Raw genomic sequence first — 20,981 nt, forward strand, 5'->3', positions numbered from 1 at the left:
GCCGGGTCCTTCAATCTCTGCTGGACATGGAAATCCCACAACGTCGGGTCCCTGGCATCCAACCAACTGATGCCCAGAACCTCCGGAGCCCACCTGCTCCGAAGGCGAAGTGTGTCCCACCACTTCGGATCCCTGTCATCTAACCAACTGATGTCCAGAACCTCCGGAGCCCACCTGCTCCGAAGGCGAAGTGTGTCCCACCACTTCGGGTCCCTGGCATCTAACCAACTGATGTCCAGAACCTCCGGAGCCCACCTGCTCCGAAGGCGAAGTGTGTCCCACCACTTCGGATTCCTGGCATCTAACCAACTGATGTCCAGAACCTCGAAGTGTGTCCCACCACTTCGGGTCACTGGCATCTAACCAACCGATGTCTAGAACCTCGAAGTGTGTCCCACCACTTCGGGTCCCCGGCATCTAACCAACCGATGTCCAGAACCTCGAAGTGTGTCCCACCACTTCGGGTCCCCGGCATCTAACCAACCGATGTCCAGAACCTCGAAGTGTGTCCCACCACTTCGGGTCCCCGGCATCTAACCAACCGATGTCCAGAACCTCGAAGTGTGTCCCACCACTTCGGGTCCCCGGCATCTAACCAACCGATGTCCAGAACCTCGAAGTGTGTTCCCACCACTTCGGGTCCCCGGCATCTAACCAACCGATGTCCAGAACCTCGAAGTGTGTCCTACCACTTCGGGTCCCCGGCATCTAACCAACCGATGTCCAGAACCTCGAAGTGTGTCCCACCACTTCGGGTCCCTGGCATCTAACCAACTGATGCCCAGGACCTCCAGAGCCCATGGACTCTGGAGGCAAACGTCCAGAGCCCGTAGGCCCTGGGCCCAAATGATGATTGTTGAAGCGCACCTGCTCCACAAGCTATACCACCTGGTGTTGTAACCTCCTGGCTCCTGGGGAATCTGTCCCACCACCATCCTCTAAGGCCTCCGACATCCTGTTACTGCCGTACGCCCTAATCCGTTCTCGAATGGACCATGTAAAATAGCTCGAACCAGTGCTGGTTATTTAGTTAAGACCCACGACAGTGGTGTTCGATACGAACTTAACCGGGATGTTGAAACCTCCAATGAAAAGCTCTATAATTTGCTTGGCCAGATATTCCGTCCTATCCAACTGACTCAGGCCAAAGATATTAGAAGATATTCTGCCCCCTTAAGTCTCTGACTGTAATCCTTTTATACTTTTTAGTTATATGTGTGTCATAATGACAATGCTATCCAATCGCATATGACGATGACACACGTGTACATCCCTATATGGGGTTCCCACATCAATCCGATGTCAGCATTGGATATTTCCATTATCTCCACATATGGGCCATAAATCATCATCATATGTGGAGATCCAAGTGACAGCCTTTCATCCCCATATATGGAGATCCATTTGAGAGCCTTCGCAACAATATCAAACGTACACATGATTTATCGACCCTGGAAAATGTGCTGTAATTAATATACATTTATTGAACATGGATGATTCTTCTGAGGAATTGAACCACACCAGGCCAGGCTGTGGACATGGATTTGAATGATGAACCAAACATACAGGCAAACACACAGACCTACCAGCAGATGAACAAAGGCACTCCAACGCTATAGCCTTGAATACTTGTATTCAATTACAGCATTCAATGTTTAACTTACTTTACTTTGATGTCTTAATCCTAGAAACAGCTGCTTTGAGCGCCTCTCTTCCTTTCAAGTTCTGTTGCTGCAGCCGTTGTGTGAAAGTAGTTAATGTCTTCTTCCGAGAAGAAAGCGGCTGCCCTTGCTGTCCTCTCTGACCCATGGATGGCCTTTCCACAGATGGGATAGTTTTGGTGAAGTCTTCTGTGTCCATATTTCCAATGATGCTAGAGATTTAAGGAGGTCAGACAAAGGGAACCGCTTGCAATTTAATTAGGTGATTGTGCTTCAGAGAGCTTTTGCCACTCGATAAACTCCCACACATTGGCCTCTGTGGTTTGCTCAGGACCCTGAGACGATGCAAGGGCACCGTCGTCCAAAACAGATCATGACTCTGCTGATCGTATTTCTTCAGAGAAAAACTGTTGATTTTTCTCTTCAACTGAAAACAAGTCGATTGTTCTCTCCTCTTTGCTCCATTACCAGGGCTCTAGGTTTGTTGTTTGTTGCATGCCGCTCCAACATTTGACCACGTGTGACTATTTGTCCATATCAGTACGATTTTGTTTGTCCATTTGTCCATATCAGCAGCTGTTGAGTAGCCTTTAAAATGAATGGGCAGGGATTTAACATTGTTCCTGTAGTTTTATGAAATGAACTCATCATAGTCATCGCTCACTTCACACTGGGTTTGATCTCTTTATCGAAAATGGCCGAGCGCCGTCACATGCACAAATCTGCGTTGTTAGGCAATGTTTTTTGTTTGTGTCTGTCATCGGTGCATGTTGTCCGTCCGGGGACTACCCATAATTCCAACGTCCCATTACTCCGACTGCGTGGCTTTGCGTGTGGTTAATGTTATAGGGTCAGGCGAGTCGGTCCAACGCGATGTCGGAACAATGGCACGGTACCGTCCACCCACCCATTAACCAATTTTAATATAGGATAGGATGGTTATGGTTATGTCTGATCCCAGTTTGGAAGAATGGAGATCCCACACACTGTCTTCACTTAAGTGAGGATAGTGTGTGGGATCTCAGTTTTTCCTGTATCAGTGCATGGGGTGCATATCTTTGGTCCGACGTCCTAACAGTCCGGCACACAATTGTCCGACACACTACCCCAAACCCTAACCTAGCCCTAACCGTACACGGAAGCCATCTTAACCATCTTAACCGGCCATGTATGTGTCTTAACCGGCCACGTATGTGTCTTAACTGGCCACGTATGTGTCTTAACCGGCCATGTATGTGTCTTAACCGGCCACGTATGTGTCTTAACCGGCCACGTATGTGTCTTAACCGGCCACGTATGTGTCTTAACCGGCCATGTATGTGTCTTAACTAGGGACGCTAGGACACTATAGTTCATGTGGTTAAGTTAAAGAATGTAAACACATGAGGTGTAATTCTACAATTTCTACTGGTGGAGTGGAGAGTCTGGAGACCCAGTCAGCCATTTACTGGTTGAGCATAAAGTACGATGCTTTCTCTGCTGCAGCGTGAACACATCGCTGTGGATTCACTGGTAATGTGTGCATGGAAAGATGTTCGATTTTGTGTCACAGATGGTTTGCGTCATTATGATTTTTGCCTTTGCTTTGTGCTTGTGTCTGTGTGTGGGCGTGCAGGAGCACAGGTGCCTGTGCATGAATGTACCATATCGGAACCACATAAACGGGGCGCAGAAGTAATATTTCAAGGATGGTACAGATAATATAGGGTGTGAGTCTTTACCTCATTTTCTCTACTCCTGCAGAGTGAGAATTGTACGCAGAGCCTCTATGAACAGTGCACACCTCAGTGAGCTCAAGGGCTTGCATTTATTATCTAAGAGAAACCGTTTGGACACCTTTACAACATGTACAATTGTAACATATTATCACCATGATCTATATATAGTATGAAAAGAACATGGCAAATTCATTGTAGCAACTGATGTGTCTTTTCCTCAGGGTTCTGTGGAGATTTTACTAAGTTGCTTGTTGAAATGAATATGGAGTTCCAAGCAGGCACATAATCCTTATTTCCGTTTATTGGTCAGCCATCAGTTACAGACAGGTTACAGATATCATCGTTCCATCGTATTGAGGCCTTCCCAGGCAGAGTGCCTAGTCCCCCCTTGTCTCTCTCTCTGTATCTCACTGTATCTCACTCTCACTCTCCTTACTGATTCCCTGCATCATGTCTTATACATTCTTAACATGTGGGTGTCGCCTTGTTCCTGTGTGTGTGTGTGTGTGTGTGTGTGTGTGTGTGTGTGTGTGTTGTTGACCCTCAAGGCTTAGTCAACAAGCTACCACAGAGTCAGCAATCAGTCACCACAGGGGTCTTTCTGTTGAAAGCATTCCTTGGGTGGTAAAAGTCACTGAGTCTATTCTATAGCAGGATGGGCTTACAGCTGTTATTTAAGATAGCTGACTACCCAAAGTGTCCCTGGGCCACTTTTAGTGACCTGCTATACTGGATGAACCTTCCACTCAGGCATGAGACCTGCACCCTGCAAGTGTTATGTGTACGATTATGACATATGTTGAGATGCATAAGCTATCAAAATATACATCAGACCCCCCTTCTGGGGAATTAAATATTCCCCAGACATAATTCATATTTTATAAATGACCAAAATTAATTTTCCAAAAAAATGTTCACTTTTTTCTTTTTTCTCCAAAAAATCCCCAAATGTTCAAATTCCCCAAACGGTCTCCCTTCGTAGGTAATTACCCTCTTCCCCCCTGGATAATGTGAAGATGAAACACAGTCAAACTCAAAACAAAATGAACAAAATCAATCTGTTAGACAATGACCCTATCAGTCCGAAGCTGTTTGTTGTCACACCCAGATAAAATAAATTCCAGTGAACTGTTCCTAGGCTAATTACTATACTATTTTTAATTTGTTCCCCAACATTAGATAGGCTGATTCCTGTACCTGTATAGACATCAATATTTGTTTGGAAGTGGATTCCAATATCGACTTAATAAGAAATAATATAATATTCCCTTCTCCCCCCCTTCTTAGTTAGTGAGCAACTTTCATGGAATAACGGATGAATGGCCCTGCAGAAACCATCCATCCGACACTCGGAAAGTTGCACACAAACTAAGAGCTAACATGTAATACTCATGGTGAGTTTCAACCTGTATCAATATTATATGTGACTATTAACATAGTAACATTATACTGACTCCATCAGTTCAACATTGTCTGCAATATATTACTCGATAACCTAAAGCCTACGGGTTACTTCATCCTGTTTTAGTACTTGGTAATGTTCAGTACTTTGGTCTGTTCCACCCATATAAACAAGCACACAGAGGCGACCCCTGTGAACCCTGCCACCCCAGGCAGACGAGTCAATTTAGTGCATGTGTATACAGGTTCCAATACCAACTCACTCACATCTTCTGACGTTAACTCATTATCCTAATGTAGGCCTATTTTAACTAACAATCAAACAACATTTGTATTACTAACTAGAATATAATTCTCATTTTTGGATTGGATTTGAACTGTGATACTTAAGGAAGTTATCTAAAATGAACTCATATTATTACCATTAACTATTATAGACCCCCCTGGACACAGGAGCATTTTTTTTTTAACTACCTATATTGTACCAAATTAGAACCGAACAAGCATGGGGCTTGTTCCGTTGTATCTCTTGTTATGACAGACCTGAAACTGAACCATATTTAAAACAGAAATTAAACTCCTTATTTAACTGAAATCCTATTTAGACTAAATCAAATCAAATGGTTAATCATAAAAACAAACATCCCTAAAACAGTACTATTTCAGTACCTTGTTATATCTACTTTGACCTGTCAGAACAGAATACAATATTTTCCAACATTAATCACAATTCAGATGAACCGCGATTTTTTTCCCATGACGCAAATTGTTCAGACGTTCAACGCGCTAGGGAAATGGTTCCCACAATTCTTTTTTCGCCTACAGAATAAAAACGCTTGGGAAATCCTTCTTGATTCTCAGAGCTTGCACATAGCTCTCAGATCTGTAGGTTTGAAGCAGACTGTTGTCACCATACGCTTCAGCACACGTGAACTACAGCTTACTGCAGTCGACAGTAGAACTCCCTTCGAGCATTCACAAGGCTCGAGTGGACAGTAGATTCTCCTCGAGCAATCACAAGGCTCTAGTGTACAACTTCTTGCTTAGCCATGTCAATCATGACAGCAAAAGCATTGAAACGCTCCTTTCCTCCATTGTAACATGAACTTTGGAACGGTCTCCCTTGGACCTCTCCTCCTCTTGGAACGCTCCTCCTCTTTCCAGAGCAGAAGGAGCACGCTCCTCTCCTCCATCACGGTGGAGAACCAGTTGGCGTGGGCCGTAGCCGCAGAATAGCGTTCAATCCGACACCTCCTGTAGCGAACACAGGTCTGTGAAAGTCACCTGCTATTGATTTCCGACGGTAGAAGCTGAGTTAGGAGCTCCTCTGTCGCTGTTCTCGTAGTGTTGTCACAGCTGCCTGCAGACACACCCCCCTGGACTCTCTGCCCTCGGGATGACCTCCTGTAGGCGCTGCTCAGACCCGGTGGTCTCTCCGTGATCCTTTTGGTGTAGAACTGTTGACGGAATCCATGATCCATGATGTCCCTCTCCTTTACACCTATTAAAAGGAAACATGCAGGCTCCCACTACAAATATCCCCAATCATTTCTTAGGATATTGATGACACTACAAGCTACTGGTCACTAAGATGACCTCTCTGGCATTAATCTCACTCTTTTTGCTAATCTCCCTAGTTCTGACATGGCAAAGGAATGAATAATAACCATGGCGTTGAGAGATTACAATGAGACTATTAAATGAGAGTCATAAATAGTGTCGCTGAACTAACTAAATTCACTGATGTCAGGTCACCAAACGTATTGATGGACAGGTGTTTTGAGCTGAGGGGCTGGCTTGCTTTAACCCTGAAAAGGTTCAACCGTGGGTCTAGATCCCCCGGTTAAAACTTCCACTCCTGGAGATATGGGTCAAATCCCCCTCAGTATGCTACCAGCAAGTCTTGTGCTCAGAACACAGGGTGGCGAATTCCTGTGATCACCGTTATGTAGTAAGGCTGTCAGCCGTCGCCTCCATTACCCTACACACAAACAGACACTTTTGACTAAAACCAATACTTAACGGTCTCCCTTACAAATGTAGTCCTTAATTGCGATCTACTTGTTGACATCAGACTCCAAAAGCAGACTTTCTTCCCATCTTTTTCTCTAAATAGCACCCCCAATAAACAGCTCACAGCGGGTCAAACAGAGGTAGGAGGTAAAGACAGGACAGGACAGGACAGGAGGTCCACAGGAGGTCCCTAAAGCCCTCTCCCTGTTATCTGAAACTAAACAAGGTATTTATTTTAGGGTGAGAAGGAAATTGCTCTCTCCCCCCTCTTTCCCCTAAAGCACATTCCGTCAGAGCATGCTAAAATTGTCATTGCAATTCCTCACACGTAGCTCTGTATGTATTTACTCATTTAACTATCACTTTTAGAATGGCTCCTACTAGCAATATTTCACCGGACTTAGCTAGAACTTTTTTGAAGTAAGTCTAGTATGAAGTACATTCAATCATTCATTCACTCACACATACATTATTCTCAATCAATTCTCGTGATTTCATTCACACCACAAACACTCCCAGGCTTGTGTGACCTTCTCATTGAAACCCCTGGCTGGTGTCTACCCCAAACTCAAGCTTCATATGGCCTGGCAAACATACTGTACGTTTCTTCTGACACCTGTGACAGGTGTACCAAGCCATAAATCCACCACCAAAATAAAAAAGATCAACCGTAGACAAGTCTACCATTGCTATGCGTTTTTCAATGAGAAGATTCCATGCCTGCACACACTCTCACACAGAGTTGATTCAAAATACTACCACTGTTTTAGTAGTATTATTTTCCAACCCTTCAAACATAACTCACCTAACTCACTCACTTCACACAGTCGAACAGAGAGGGGAGAGGGACCCCCCTCGTCTCACTCACTCATGCACTCAATCAGGCGGTGTCCCCTTTCACACACACATTTCAATAGAGAGGGGCGTGTCAAGTCAACTGTCAAAAGAAGAGCATGGCACTTCTCCTTTAGCTGTCCTTCTCATCCATGAGGTCCGGTCAACTTGACTTCCCTCAAAGTTTCCCATTGTGGTTTCTGATCACATTGTCCAGAAAAATGACCATATATCCCACATTTATGGCAAACACCTCTCATCCTCCAGCTTTCCGGGCTGTGACGTGTCTGTGGCTGCACTGCCCCCTGATAGGGTCGCACAGGTGGCTGACATCCCCATTGTTGCCATCTCTGCGGCCTCTCCCACTGCGTCTCTCTCCATGGCAGAAGTGGTTGTGGAGGTTCCCACTGCTGTGGCAGCGGACGGTTCGGCAAAACAGCCGTGCAAAAACGCTGCAAGTGCGTCACATCGCCACACCTATAACAGCCTGTGTAATAACGTGATCCACTCGGCTTGGGATTATGTGGATGAAACTGTTCGGGCTCAACCCCAGCTGTCACGACAGCCGCTTGTATGATCTGTTGTGCGCCCTCCAACTGGGTCTTGGTCAGCAGTCGAACCATTTCTGTGTGACTTTGTTCCTGCTCATCTGCCTCCTTGCGAGCAAGTCCAACGCAGTGTACAATGTGATCCGCGTACAGAGCAAGGGGCAATTTCGCCAGGCCAACCACTGTCTGCAGATTGGCCCTGACTTTCTCAGGAAGACCTTGTTCAATTTTTGAGTAGACAATAGACCGTTCAAGATCATTACGCTCAGGGTCCTTTCCTGTGGCATCCATCCATTCCTGGCACACGCGGGCGACATATTTGCGTGGTGGTTCGGAGACCCCCAGCGGAAATATCGTAATCGTATCCGGATGTACGACAGTGGGGTACAAGACTCTCAGCGCACGCCATAGTGCTCCTCTGTGACTCAAGAAAAGGTCTGCGTCTCCAGCCGTCGTGCCTGCGTACAGTCGAAGTCCCGCACGGATAAGAATGTCATCTAGGCCGTCTATGTCAATCAGATTTGCCAGAAGTTGTTTTAAGTCACCCACAGTTAGCTCTGTCCCAGTCAAAAGGTCCTCAAACTTCGATATCCAGCGGTGCGCACCATCCCGCAAAAGGGGAAGTTGACGCACAATGTCAGTCATGTCGACGGACGCCCATGGCTTGTATTCCATATGTCTGCCCTTCCCCAGCATCGGGAGCATCCTGGGGCAGTTATCATCAATGTCAGGTGTGGGCCTCTTTGATCTGCATGGGCATTTGTTCAAGGCCCCCCTGGAGTCTTTCACACGTCTCCGGCTTGAACGTGTGCGAGTGCCGGAATGGCTCTCACAATCACTGCTGTCCTGTTCAAAATCCTCATCACTTTTGTTGACGTACTTCCTCTTACTCCCACTCTGCCTGTCGTGACTCGGTAACACACGTTTCTCCGTGCGTCCAGCAGCTCTGTCACGGCAGTGTTTGCTCTCCAGCTCTTTCAACGCATCAGAATGGTCATTGTACAATCGAACCAAGTCTTTTTCTTGAGCAGCCAATCCAGCCAAACGCTCCGCCAGGTACGTAGTAGCGGCTGAATCCTCAATATTCTCCCGAAAACTCTTCTCCGCCTCAGAAATCTGCCCATGAAGAACAGTGAGACTATCGCCAAGAGAGTTCAGCATCATGACAGCGTCCCCCCTCACTTCCTCCTGTGACAGGTTGCTGCCGCTCATGGCCGGATTGGGGCTTGCTGTCCTTCTGTAGATGTCATCACCTCCATGTAAACTGTGGCTGTGTGCAGCCTTGTCACTGAGATCACCGATCAACTGTTTCTCCCTCACTGAAAGTTCATTCAACTGCGTCTCAATCATACGCAGAAAATGTCTGTGTGCCCTCGTCGACACAGTCAATTCACTGATCAAGTCCCTTTTCAGGCGCCGGACCGATCCCAGCTCCTCTTTAATACAGTCTGCTTGTAGCCCAGGTTTTGACTGCTCAGATGTTCTCACGTCCCTGTTGTCCACCTCAGTCTGTGCTGAGTTGTTGCTGTGACCCTCAGTGTCAATGCACTGGTTGTCTGTGCTGCAATCAGCGGAAATCTTCTCATCGGGCAGTACTGACACAGGAGACAATGGTACGGACAATTTCCTGCTCATCTCCTCACTGTCAATATGACTCGTTCTCAGCTGTCGACCTATTTTTACTTGAATCTGATGCCATTTTTCTGAAATTCTGGGAATATTCTTAGATGAGAATTTGTTTTGCACAATGTGTACTGGAGTGGCAGCCATAACTACTAAATTGTAGATAATCTCACTTACTGTCATAAATTCTGGGTGATACACTCTGTACTCTGACTGCAGTCTCCTCTCACCTCACACAGACACGCATACTCATTTGCATACTAGCCCCAAAGAATGAGTAGATAGTCTACAAACTCATGTAAAAACATGTAATACTTTCTCTCTCACACCATCCACACAGGAAAATGTAACATAAAGAAATGAGAGACAAACTACACATAAAAATAAACATAGAAATGCCTCTATATAAATTTTTGTTTAGACTAGCAGCTCACTGACTTAGGGAAGAGACCCCCCTTGATCATCTCACACCCACGTCACTCACTGTCCTCATTTACAGGTACATGTAAGCAACGGTTGCTGTAGTTCTGTCCCTAAGGTCAACTTACTTATACAGACTATATATATATTTTGACTAAAACTTTTAGGCTTAACAATCCAAATTAACCTATCTAATTTTACAAAGGATAAATGAAATATCCTAAATGTGATAATTTACAATGAGAAATGTATTCTCATACTAAACTCTAATTTAAGCTTGAACCCCAAATTAAAGCCAATTTAACCTGAATTAAATCCCCAATTTAATATCTATATTACTCCCCCCTCAGAAACATGTTCCACATGCTTCAGAAATACCTAAAAGAAAAAAATACTATAGGCCAACCCAAATAATAACACCCAAGCCTAAAGCATAAAACCCTCCCCCGCTCTGTCGCAAAGACAAAGAAAGGCCTCTCCCAGCATGTGTATGTGTGAGTCCCCCGAAAGAGAAACACACAGGCACATACACACAGATTAAGCACATACACGCACAACCATACCACATAAGCTACACTACCATTTCACTCTTAAACTCTGTCAACTCCCTAACAGAAGCAGACTCCAAGAACCTAATTACTAACCTAACCAATAACCTGCCTAACACAGCGTTCAGATGTACACTATGGCCCTAACACGTACGCTTAACACAAGAAACACAAACCTATTCCATCATCCTAACTTCAGTCCTGGGTTCCATCCAAAGTCACGTTAAAAGCAACAAAAAATCCACAGATACGCAGGTCCGTCTCGCGTGGCGCAGAAAATCCCCAGACTTTTCCTCACCAACCACCCTCCAACGTCTGGCGCCATTGTGATGTGTCTTTTCCTCAGGGTTCTGTGGAGATTTTACTAAGTTGCTTGTTGAAATGAATATGGAGTTCCAAGCAGGCACATAATCCTTATTTCCGTTTATTGGTCAGCCATCAGTTACAGACAGGTTACAGATATCATCGTTCCATCGTATTGAGGCCTTCCCAGGCAGAGTGCCTAGTCCCCCCTTGTCTCTCTCTCTCTGTATCTCACTGTATCTCACTCTCACTCTCCTTACTGATTCCCTGCATCATGTCTTATACATTCTTAACATGTGGGTGTCGCCTTGTTCCTGTGTGTGTGTGTGTGTGTGTGTGTGTGTGTGTGTGTGTGTGTGTGTGTGTGTGTGTGTGTTGTTGACCCTCAAGGCTTAGTCAACAAGCTACCACAGAGTCAGCAATCAGTCACCACAGGGGTCTTTCTGTTGAAAGCATTCCTTGGGTGGTAAAAGTCACTGAGTCTATTCTATAGCAGGATGGGCTTACAGCTGTTATTTAAGATAGCTGACTACCCAAAGTGTCCCTGGGCCACTTTTAGTGACCTGCTATACTGGATGAACCTTCCACTCAGGCATGAGACCTGCACCCTGCAAGTGTTATGTGTACGATTATGACATATGTTGAGATGCATAAGCTATCAAAATATACATCACAACAAAACATTGTATAGCTATTGTATAGCAAATTGTGTGGACTCAATTTGTCAGTGTTAAAAGGCTGTATTTCTATGGACATAGTCAGCAGCTTGTAAAACAAGTCTGCCTTCGACTTTTCCACTTCTCTCTCTACCCAACTGTATCCTTTGCCAAATAGATTGATTAATTCAATCTTTATTTCCCACAGAAATCCTTAAAAAGCAAGGCGTTTGCACACCTACAAGCAACAGGTGCGTAGGAGAAGGACAACCAAGTGCCCGACGTCATGAAAAAGAAGAAACACCCGCACAGTGTCTTCAAATGCAGTGAAAAACTTTAATATTGAAACAGCAAATGTTTCGGCTTATGAGTCTTCATCAGGCTAGATAATGATAGCCTGATGAAGGCCGTATAGGCCGAAACGTTGCTTTTTTCACTGCATTTGAAGACAGTGTGTGAGTGTTTCTTCTTTTCCACAGAAATCCTTGAAAGTGACCATAATTTAATCAAACAATAAAATAAAATGTATACAAATGAAGAAAATTACCCAAAACCTGAAATGTCTTTAAGATTAGGGTGTTTTCGTCAGACTTGAGGTTAGTTCCAAAGCCAAGTAGACCAAGCTGATTGTTGGCCAACAACAGCAGCTGTCACAGCAGCAACGGTTGGCAGTGATCCTTTCAAAAATCCTCTGTTGGATGGATGGCTCTCACTGCACTGGTCAGACCTTCCCCTCCTGCACAACAACCATGTTGAGAATGTCGTCATGCAACATCCTTTCTCCTACTCAATTGTACACTGATTGGCTCAAATTAGACAGACGGCAGGCAGCGGCCAAGCGCTGATTCAGGTTTCTGGTTTTGAATTAGGCTTTAGACCCGTTCTGTGCGAAAATATGCTCACACCAGGATGAATGACTCCTGTGTTAGCTGTGTTACTGAGACATTTACACATGGATTACTGGGATGTACACTAAAGGACCAGAACATGTGCCTGCTTAGGGAAACTGCTGTCTTACTGCTGCTAAATTACTCCTTATCCGCTTTTTTTTATCCAGACCTTTATACCTACCTATGTAGGTATAGTGTACCTATTTTTTGTTTTATTCTTATTTATAGCCTTATAGGCCTATCTCACAGCATTTCCCCGCCCCCTTTTTACGCCCCCTTTTGGAGATAGTGGTGTTGTTTTTTTTGCGGTCCATAGGCTTCCATGTTAAAAGAGGTATTTTCACAAGCCACAAACTACCGTTTTGTAAAGGTAAGGTTTATTCTACTTATTTGAGTTGTTATACCATTGTGTTTTCTTCATATTATTATCGGTCTTTGACATTTTAACATTAGGAAATGTACTTAGATTCTCCAGAGAAAAAAAGTGTAAATGCCTAATGTTAAATGACACCACTATCTACCGGAAGTGGGCGTGGAAAGGGGGCTGTGAGATAGGCCTATTACAACTTTATCTTTTTTCCAGTGTCCCAGTAGTCCGAAAAAGGGAGATTAGGGTTAGGTCTAGTTAGTTATAATACCAGCCCTCAGACAAATGGAACTTTGGATCAATGTGGTCGTCAGACTAATGGCATGGCAGCTGACAACAATCTAGTTCTCAGATGTAGAGTTCGGACCGCGTAGCGTAGCACCGCGCATCCGACCAATAAGGTCTGAGTCATAGTAGCCCAGTTTGATGTCGGTCAGTCTCATATATGCAGATTCATAGTAGCCCAGTTTGATGTCGGTCAGTCTCATATTATGCAGATTCATAGTAGCCCAGTTTGATGTCGGTCAGTCTCATATATGCGGATTCATAGTAGCCCAGTTTGAAGTCGGTCAGTCTCATATATGCGGATTATGTGCATATTGACCATATGGGCATAGTGGTCCGATCTGTCGCTCAGGACAACTGGATCGCCATATGTCATATTGGGTTTGTTTATGGTTATTTCTGAGTCATATTGACATGTCATGCCTATATAAGGGCGCAGTCAGCGTGCGTGCGTGCGTGCGTAATATTGGATTATGTAAAAAAGCTAAGCACCTAAAACTATTTTAACGTATCTCTTGAACCTTGAAAGACTAAAACTCACATTATGTGAAACAGGGTACCTTTTCTTCGACCAGCCCAGCAATTCACTCAAACTGATATTCAAATTATTTACATAAACTTTATCTTTCCAAATACAAGGCATTCAAGGCAACCAAACACAGCACAACTCCCAGAACAGTTAACATTGTATTTTACTCTTTCTAAGACCAAGCAACACAACTAACACCATGCACACAAGTATTCCTCCCAAGCCACCCACTTCCCAACCCATGTTTACACAAAGTATAAAGAGTGAAGGAAATAATTTTGTGCAAGTTTCTTGCGACTGCAATTACACTATATTGTTAATAAAAAACATGTTAAGAAAGTGTCCATAGCAGTTACGCTAAAAATGTAAGAATTGTAGGCATTTACTGTACATAGCGTAGTCAAATATAGAGAAATATGCACAATATGTCTATTGTGCTTGTTAAATTTACATAAAATGTATGAGTGTACAATAGATACAGTCAGCATAAGGGCATACGGTGGAGGAACTAGAAAGAATATGTGAAGAAGTGTGTCAGTGCGCCCAGCCAGTAGCACCAAGAAGCGGCAAGATGCAGATTACAGCACGTGTCTGCTGTTTAACCCCCTTATGGCCAGTGACGTATTACTGTATGCGTATTGATATCAATAAATCCCTCATGGCCACTGACGCTATTGACGTAATCGTTTAATCCCCTGTAATCGTGAGCTTAATATAACAAAATGTAGCAACTTCTAGCTTGTTTGGCTAACGGCCGATGTAATCTACCTAAAACCGGCCGAAATCCGCGCGTGCACTGTCGATCACGCACGCGTGTGACCGCGCATGCATCGCTGCGTAAAATGCGATATTTTGGGCTTGATTAGAGCTTAATTTGACTTAGTTAATAAAATAAACAATGATTGCTTAGCATTCCGGACATCTGATAGTGCTGCACCAGTCCAAACTAGTCCTGGATGTTGTGATTCCTTAAACCGGAAGTGACATCGCCAGATTCGCTCTATTTGGTCAAAATCGGCATGATGAGGACTGGGTATAATACTATAGGATTGCCGTGTGAGAATGAGATGCAGTGTGTATATCACGGATTTTTCTATTGGCATTAAAATGACATATGATATGAATAGTGCAGGCAGAAGGCACAATCCAAGAGACGCCTGGTCTAAGCTGCATCTTGCTGCTTCTTGGCGCTACTGTCAGTACACCCAGATATACGCGACAAAAAGCTATATATAGAAGAATCAATCAATCAAATCAAATCAATATTTGCTATACTTCCAAGTCAGTTTCTGTGGTGTCGAGTGTGTATGCCTAGTTCACACCTACAGTACGTCAGAGCAAAACGTGCTTTTGGTTGGCTGCCACTCTCACTGTCTCGCCACACAGTGGGACAGTGTCAGTTGCTCCTGTCCACATGGTCAATGTGGTTATTGAACCTCGCCGCTTTCTCAGAACCAAATACTGCTGCTGGTGTTCGGCATTTGTCTGTTTGTGCCACATTTGACACAGTAAAACCTGGAGTGTTTTCAGGGCTAACACTCTGGATGTTATTGTGAATGTGAATGGATAGGAAAGCAGGATCATCTAGCTAGCAAATACATTTTAGTCATCATCAGATTATAGCTGGCTGTTTGCTAGATCAGGGGTTCTCAACGTTTTTGGCCGGGGACCCCCGGAAATGCTTTGGCAATGTCTCGGGACCCCCGCCCCGCCCCCTCCCGACCCCCAATATAAATTGACTGCTACAATAACCTTAAACCATTTTGGGCGGGAACCCCTTTTGGTGTTTTAAGCATTGTTATAATTTAGCTATTGAAAAATAGCAGATCTACAAGCTCACCGAGTGGCGCGCTATGAACTTGTAGGTCTGCTATTTTTGAAAAATCGTGAAAATAAAATTTAAAAAAAAATCTTTGCGGATTGTTTACAAAATCTTTTTTTTTTTTTTAATATTTTGGGGACCCCCCCAAAATAATTTGGCGACCCCCCCGAGGGGTCGCGACCCACAGGTTGAGAACCCCTGTGCTAGATCACAGTTGATCAACAGCTTATGCTTTCAGTGATTGTCATTCTGGCAGCATACTAATGATCACTGTGTCCACTGCTGTGTTGGTTTACTTTGAAGTTTGACCTCATTGCTTGCTCTGTTCTCATGGCAACTCTAGAATACCATTATCTGCTGTACTGCTGTTAAATGAGTTATGTCTGTGTAACTACTGTACATATAATATTTTACAGATTACACAGAGGACAGTGTATTTGTTGACTACCTAATGACTGCCTTATGCTGTTAAGTCTATCCATACACATCTGATGGCTGCGATTACACGGAAGAATACATGAATGACTGGGCAGAAATACCTGAGAAGTGACATCAGAAAGGATGATATAACTCATCAACTAAGGACCACTGCTGGTTGAAAACCACTACCATAGCGGACTACATTTCTGATGTGGTCCCTGATATGATATGAAAATGTTAGATAACCTCTGGTTTAAACAACATTAAGCAAGCAAGCCAACTACACTACACTACAACTAAGCAACTACACATTAGAAACGAGCACCCAAAAAAAACGCAATCCGCAACTACCAATATTTACAAGCAACTTTACCGGGAAAAAAAGACCAAGGTCTCTTTAATAAGTGGACATGGTAACACTACCTGCAACAGTGTTCCACCTGGCCTCCCCTTATGCTTATTGCTCAGCTGGCTCTATGCAGTCAATGAAATAAGCCTGTGTAACCAGAAAGGACCATACACTCATGCAACAAAGCAGATGTTGGTTTTGATTGATTGATTGAAAAATGTATTAACAGTTTGCAGAATTACAGTACATTTCAAGCACAAACTCAATACAAAGGCTGTTAACTGTGAGTGGACGACCCAATTAAGCATTACACTTGTTTCCAATAGGGTCCACAATGTTCAATTCATGGGGCAGAGGTGGAAAGTATAACATTTACTTAAGTGCTGTACTTTTCCTTTTCCTTTGTGTCCGACTTCAAGCACAGGTCACTGTTGTTGCTTTAAATGCTAAATGCATGAACCAGCTATGCATAACATTCACCCATTCACACACACCAATGTCAGAGGCAACCATGCAAGGCGTTCATTGGGAGCAGTAAGGGGTACGGTGTCAAAGGACTCTTTTTCATGAAGTCAGGATGAGCTGGGGAATGAACCGGGACCTTTCAGTTCCTAGACAGCTGCTGCCAACTTTTATGAAAGTGCCATGCAACTTTCATGGGAAGCGCACGGGTAGCACACTACAGTACAGTACAGTCAGATAGAGATGGTGCTTGAAGTGGAAAGTGTAACCTTATCTTTTATTTATTTTATCATTAATTTAATATATTTTCTTCACTAGTGTAGTAGAGTTCAAATGGCTGCAAGTTGGTAGAGGGGAGGTGAGAGGTTAGAGCGAGAGTTAATGTTGGAATCTTCTGGTTAGGCCTCAAGTAATTTTCATTTGGAAATGGAATAGTCTTGTCTGCCAACAGCAGCTAGTAGTATATTATATACCCAGTGAATGTCTGCTGGAGGGTAAAAAGCAGAACTCAATATTGAAGCAGCATGTAAAGCCAAACACGTAATAGAGGTACAATTCACAAAGGGAGGCTGCAAAAACCGAGTGAACGAGGACACAGTACATCAACCATGGAAAATTGGTTTACCACTGTAGGCTATTTTATACGGTTAGCCAAGCCTAATTTATACTCTGTGAAATGGTGTCACTTGCCGAAAGGAACTTTATTTTCAAGCCAAATCATTTTTCCAGGAAGCAACAACATTGTACAATGGACCATACATTAACCTTAAAGGACCTATGACATAAAATTCAACTTTAAAAAAAGAGAAAAATGTGTTTTTGAGCTCCCCTGTATATTTTCTATCCCCACAAATATGCAATTTTGAACAATCAGGATTTCTCATCATATAGGGGCTTTTATGGAAATTGCTCTCAGAAACAGCTCAACTGATTTGGTCGTATTTGTGATGTCATCAATGTCACCCTAGTTTGTATAATTCCTCCCCCTCTTCAGTCTTCAGTTCCAAATTTGCATTTCCACTTTGTTTACAATGTCCGCCATTGTTGATTTTCCAAGCTGGCAATGGAAACAAGCCTGTGTTTATCTAGCATCAGTATTATAATGACTCAAATATTAAATAAGTTGCATATCAGCACCCCCACCACCTCAGGACATTGTGGTACTGCAGCTAAAACAGCTTCAGAAGCAAAAAAGAATGGACTGGTTATATCAGAGTGGTGATTGTGGCTCAAACCATTAGAAATAAGTTTGAGGGACATGGACAATATGATATTAAATATTAAAAACTGTTTTAAAATTCATGTTATAGCTGCTTTAACGTATTGTTCAAGTGTGACCATAGAATGAGTGTCAATTAAAACAAAAGTTAAAGGAGTGATTTTGGTGATTTGGAAAACCACCCAGTCCGCCCCGGTAACAAAATGTGCACATGCACGCTCTACAGTGGGGGGAAGTGCAACAGGCCAACAGCATGTGCACCAAGGCCCGCCCCTACTCGGAAAGAAAATAAATATAGTAATAATAATATAAATAGCCAAATAGCGTTTGTGAATATATTTTTTAGTAGTAACATCGCGCAGAAAAGAATAGATAATAAATTATAATTAAAAAAAGGAATGCCTGTCTACAACTGGCCCCCAGTGGCAACCTGTGTCTTACTACTTCTTCTTTATTTTTTTTATCCCACGATTTTTCACCCAGTGTCAATTATCTAATGTAATCCTGGGCGCTACACTTCCTCTGCCAACCTGGGGAGGCAGCGGACTGACCTCATGCTTCCATCTATGCATGATTAATCCAAGCTGCTTCTTTTCACCTGACAGGGGAGAGTTTCCCCAGCCGGACGTAGCGCGTGGAAGGAACATATTATTCCGACCACCTTTCCCCTCCATCAGGTGCCAGGGGGGGTAAACCTGTGTCTTACTGACACTTATTCTCTTCTCTATGTGTTCCATCTCTCACTCCCCAGTTAATCCACACCATCAGCGTGGTGGACAGAGATGAACCCCAGTCTGGACATCGCTTCTATTTCACGCTGGCCCCCGAAGCCTCCAGCAATCGACACTTCACTCTCTGGGATGTCAAAGGTGAGAGGGCAAAGGTTACTGGCAGAGACGTGGAATGAGGTTGGACATGGTGAGTAGGGGAGCGATTCGCCACTGGCATGAAACCACGCTGTGGTGTTACAGCAACAGACCTATGCAGCTGTAAGAGCAGGCAGCAGTAAAATGTAAAATAAGAGAAACTGAACAGTACACAGTAGCCGACTACACTACATAATGATAAACACTGTTGTATTTCACTGACATTTCACCATAAGGTCATACTGACTGGAGAGCAATGGGTTAACATGAAGTTGCACTAACCATTTAGCTCCCAGGGAACTACTGTACAAGACTAGAGTTCAAGTCAAAGGTCAAGTGAATACCAAAAGGGGAAACTATAGAGCCAAATAGCATTTGTGAATACATGGCGGATATGGTTACTGTACAGAACAATATTGGTGTACTAGAAAGTTTACATAATCACAGGGATGTATTATTCACTACAATTCTTTAAGTAACTGACCACCCGGCCCTGGTGCAGTACATTACCAACTAGAAAAAGTGCCCTTCTGGGCACAGGTCTCCACCAGGAGGATAAGAGTGTGTGTGATGTTTGGCAAAATGTTTAGGAGTGATATAAACATGTTTGTTTGTTTTTTGCAACAATTTTCTTCATTGTGTTGAGGAAATGCAGAGTCAGATCACTCATAGCATCTCTGAGGATATAATTCTGGATGAGCAGGACATGTGCAGCATTTTGTACAAAACGGGCCACTCCTGAAGACTTTGGAAGGCAATCTTAGCCAATCAGTGTAGAATCTGAGTAATCAAACAGACTCGTCTTGATCACATGACTACAGAGATCATGTATAACGATTTGCATGAGATTTGGATGAAATCTGTGCGACTAATATAAACAATGTGTTTTGCAGAAATCGGCCTCATGGTGGCGCTATAACCGGCAGATGTGGAGGGATGCAGGGAAAATGTTTTTCCATGCCTCTAGGGAGTGCGCATACAAAGTTGTACACAGAACGATGCAGTTATAGGTAAAAACAGGAATTGCCCTGTTATAGCGCCACCATGAGGCTGGTTTGGAAACTAAATTGTGTCATGTCGTCCTCAGCCTAGTGGAAATGTGCGTGTATAATTTCACGGAAATTGCACACTGTGTTTGTGATTTGTGGCATTTTGTTCGAAACAGACCAATCATGTGAGCTTTGGAAGCAAATCTTAGCCAATCAGGAAGGAAGATGGGAAATGGTGCAGATCCGTGTTGATCACATGACTATGGAGATAGTGTATACCGAATTGTGTGATGTATGGATAAAATGTGTACGAGTAATCTACAGAAATGTGTTTTGCCTAAATCGGCCTCATGGTGGCGCTATAACAGGCCGTTGAGGAATATTTGGGGCAGAGATTCGTCGTTGGCATCCAGGGAGTGTGTGTGCAAAGTTTGGCATGGATCGGGCCAACAGTGCCGGAGATTAGCTGGTAACAGACGGACGGAAGGAAGGAAGGACGGACGCACACACACACACACGGACGGAGTGCAAAACATACAGTACTCTCTCCCCATGCCTTCGGCCTGGTGGAGACAATAATTGCATTCTCTGTACTCCACATAGTTAAAGACAAACATTTTAAATAACATTCAACTGCTCTTAACTCTTTGGAGAGAAAAAAATAAAACATATTCAAGCAACGTGATTATTGTCTCCACCAGGCCGAAGGCATGGGGAGAGAGTATGTTTTGCACTCCGTCCGTGTGTGTGTCCGTGTGTCCGTCCGTCCTTCCGTCCGTCTGTTACCAGCTAATCTCTGGCACCGTTAACCCGGTCGATGCCAAACTTTGCACACACACTCCCTGGATGCCAACGATGAACCTCTGGGGAGAGAGTATGTTTTGCACTCCGTCCGTGTGGGTGTCCGTGTGTGTGTCCGTCCGTCCTTCCGTCCGTCTGTTACCAGCTAATCTCCGGCACCATTAACCCGGTCGATGCCAAACTTTGCACACACACTCCCTGGATGCCAACGATGAACCTCTGCCCCACATTTTCCAGAACGGCCTGTTATAGCGCCA

The 20,981-nt window shown here is 43.9% G+C and overlaps 1 protein-coding gene across 1 annotated transcript in view; it reads left to right on the forward strand.

Moving 5' to 3' along the window:
• The window catches only part of LOC306930023 (cadherin-22-like), a 109,133-nt gene that overhangs the window by 57,276 nt on the left and 30,876 nt on the right, over window positions 1-20,981 (forward strand). The window contains exon 8 of the mRNA XM_079510762.1: window positions 18,820-18,937. Coding sequence (XP_079366888.1) covers window positions 18,820-18,937 — 118 coding nt within the window. The remainder of the gene's footprint in view (window positions 1-18,819; window positions 18,938-20,981) is intronic.

The sequence above is a fragment of the Electrona antarctica genome, assembly GCF_951216825.1.
Source record: "Electrona antarctica genome assembly, chromosome: 9".
Lineage (NCBI taxonomy): Eukaryota > Metazoa > Chordata > Actinopteri > Myctophiformes > Myctophidae > Electrona > Electrona antarctica.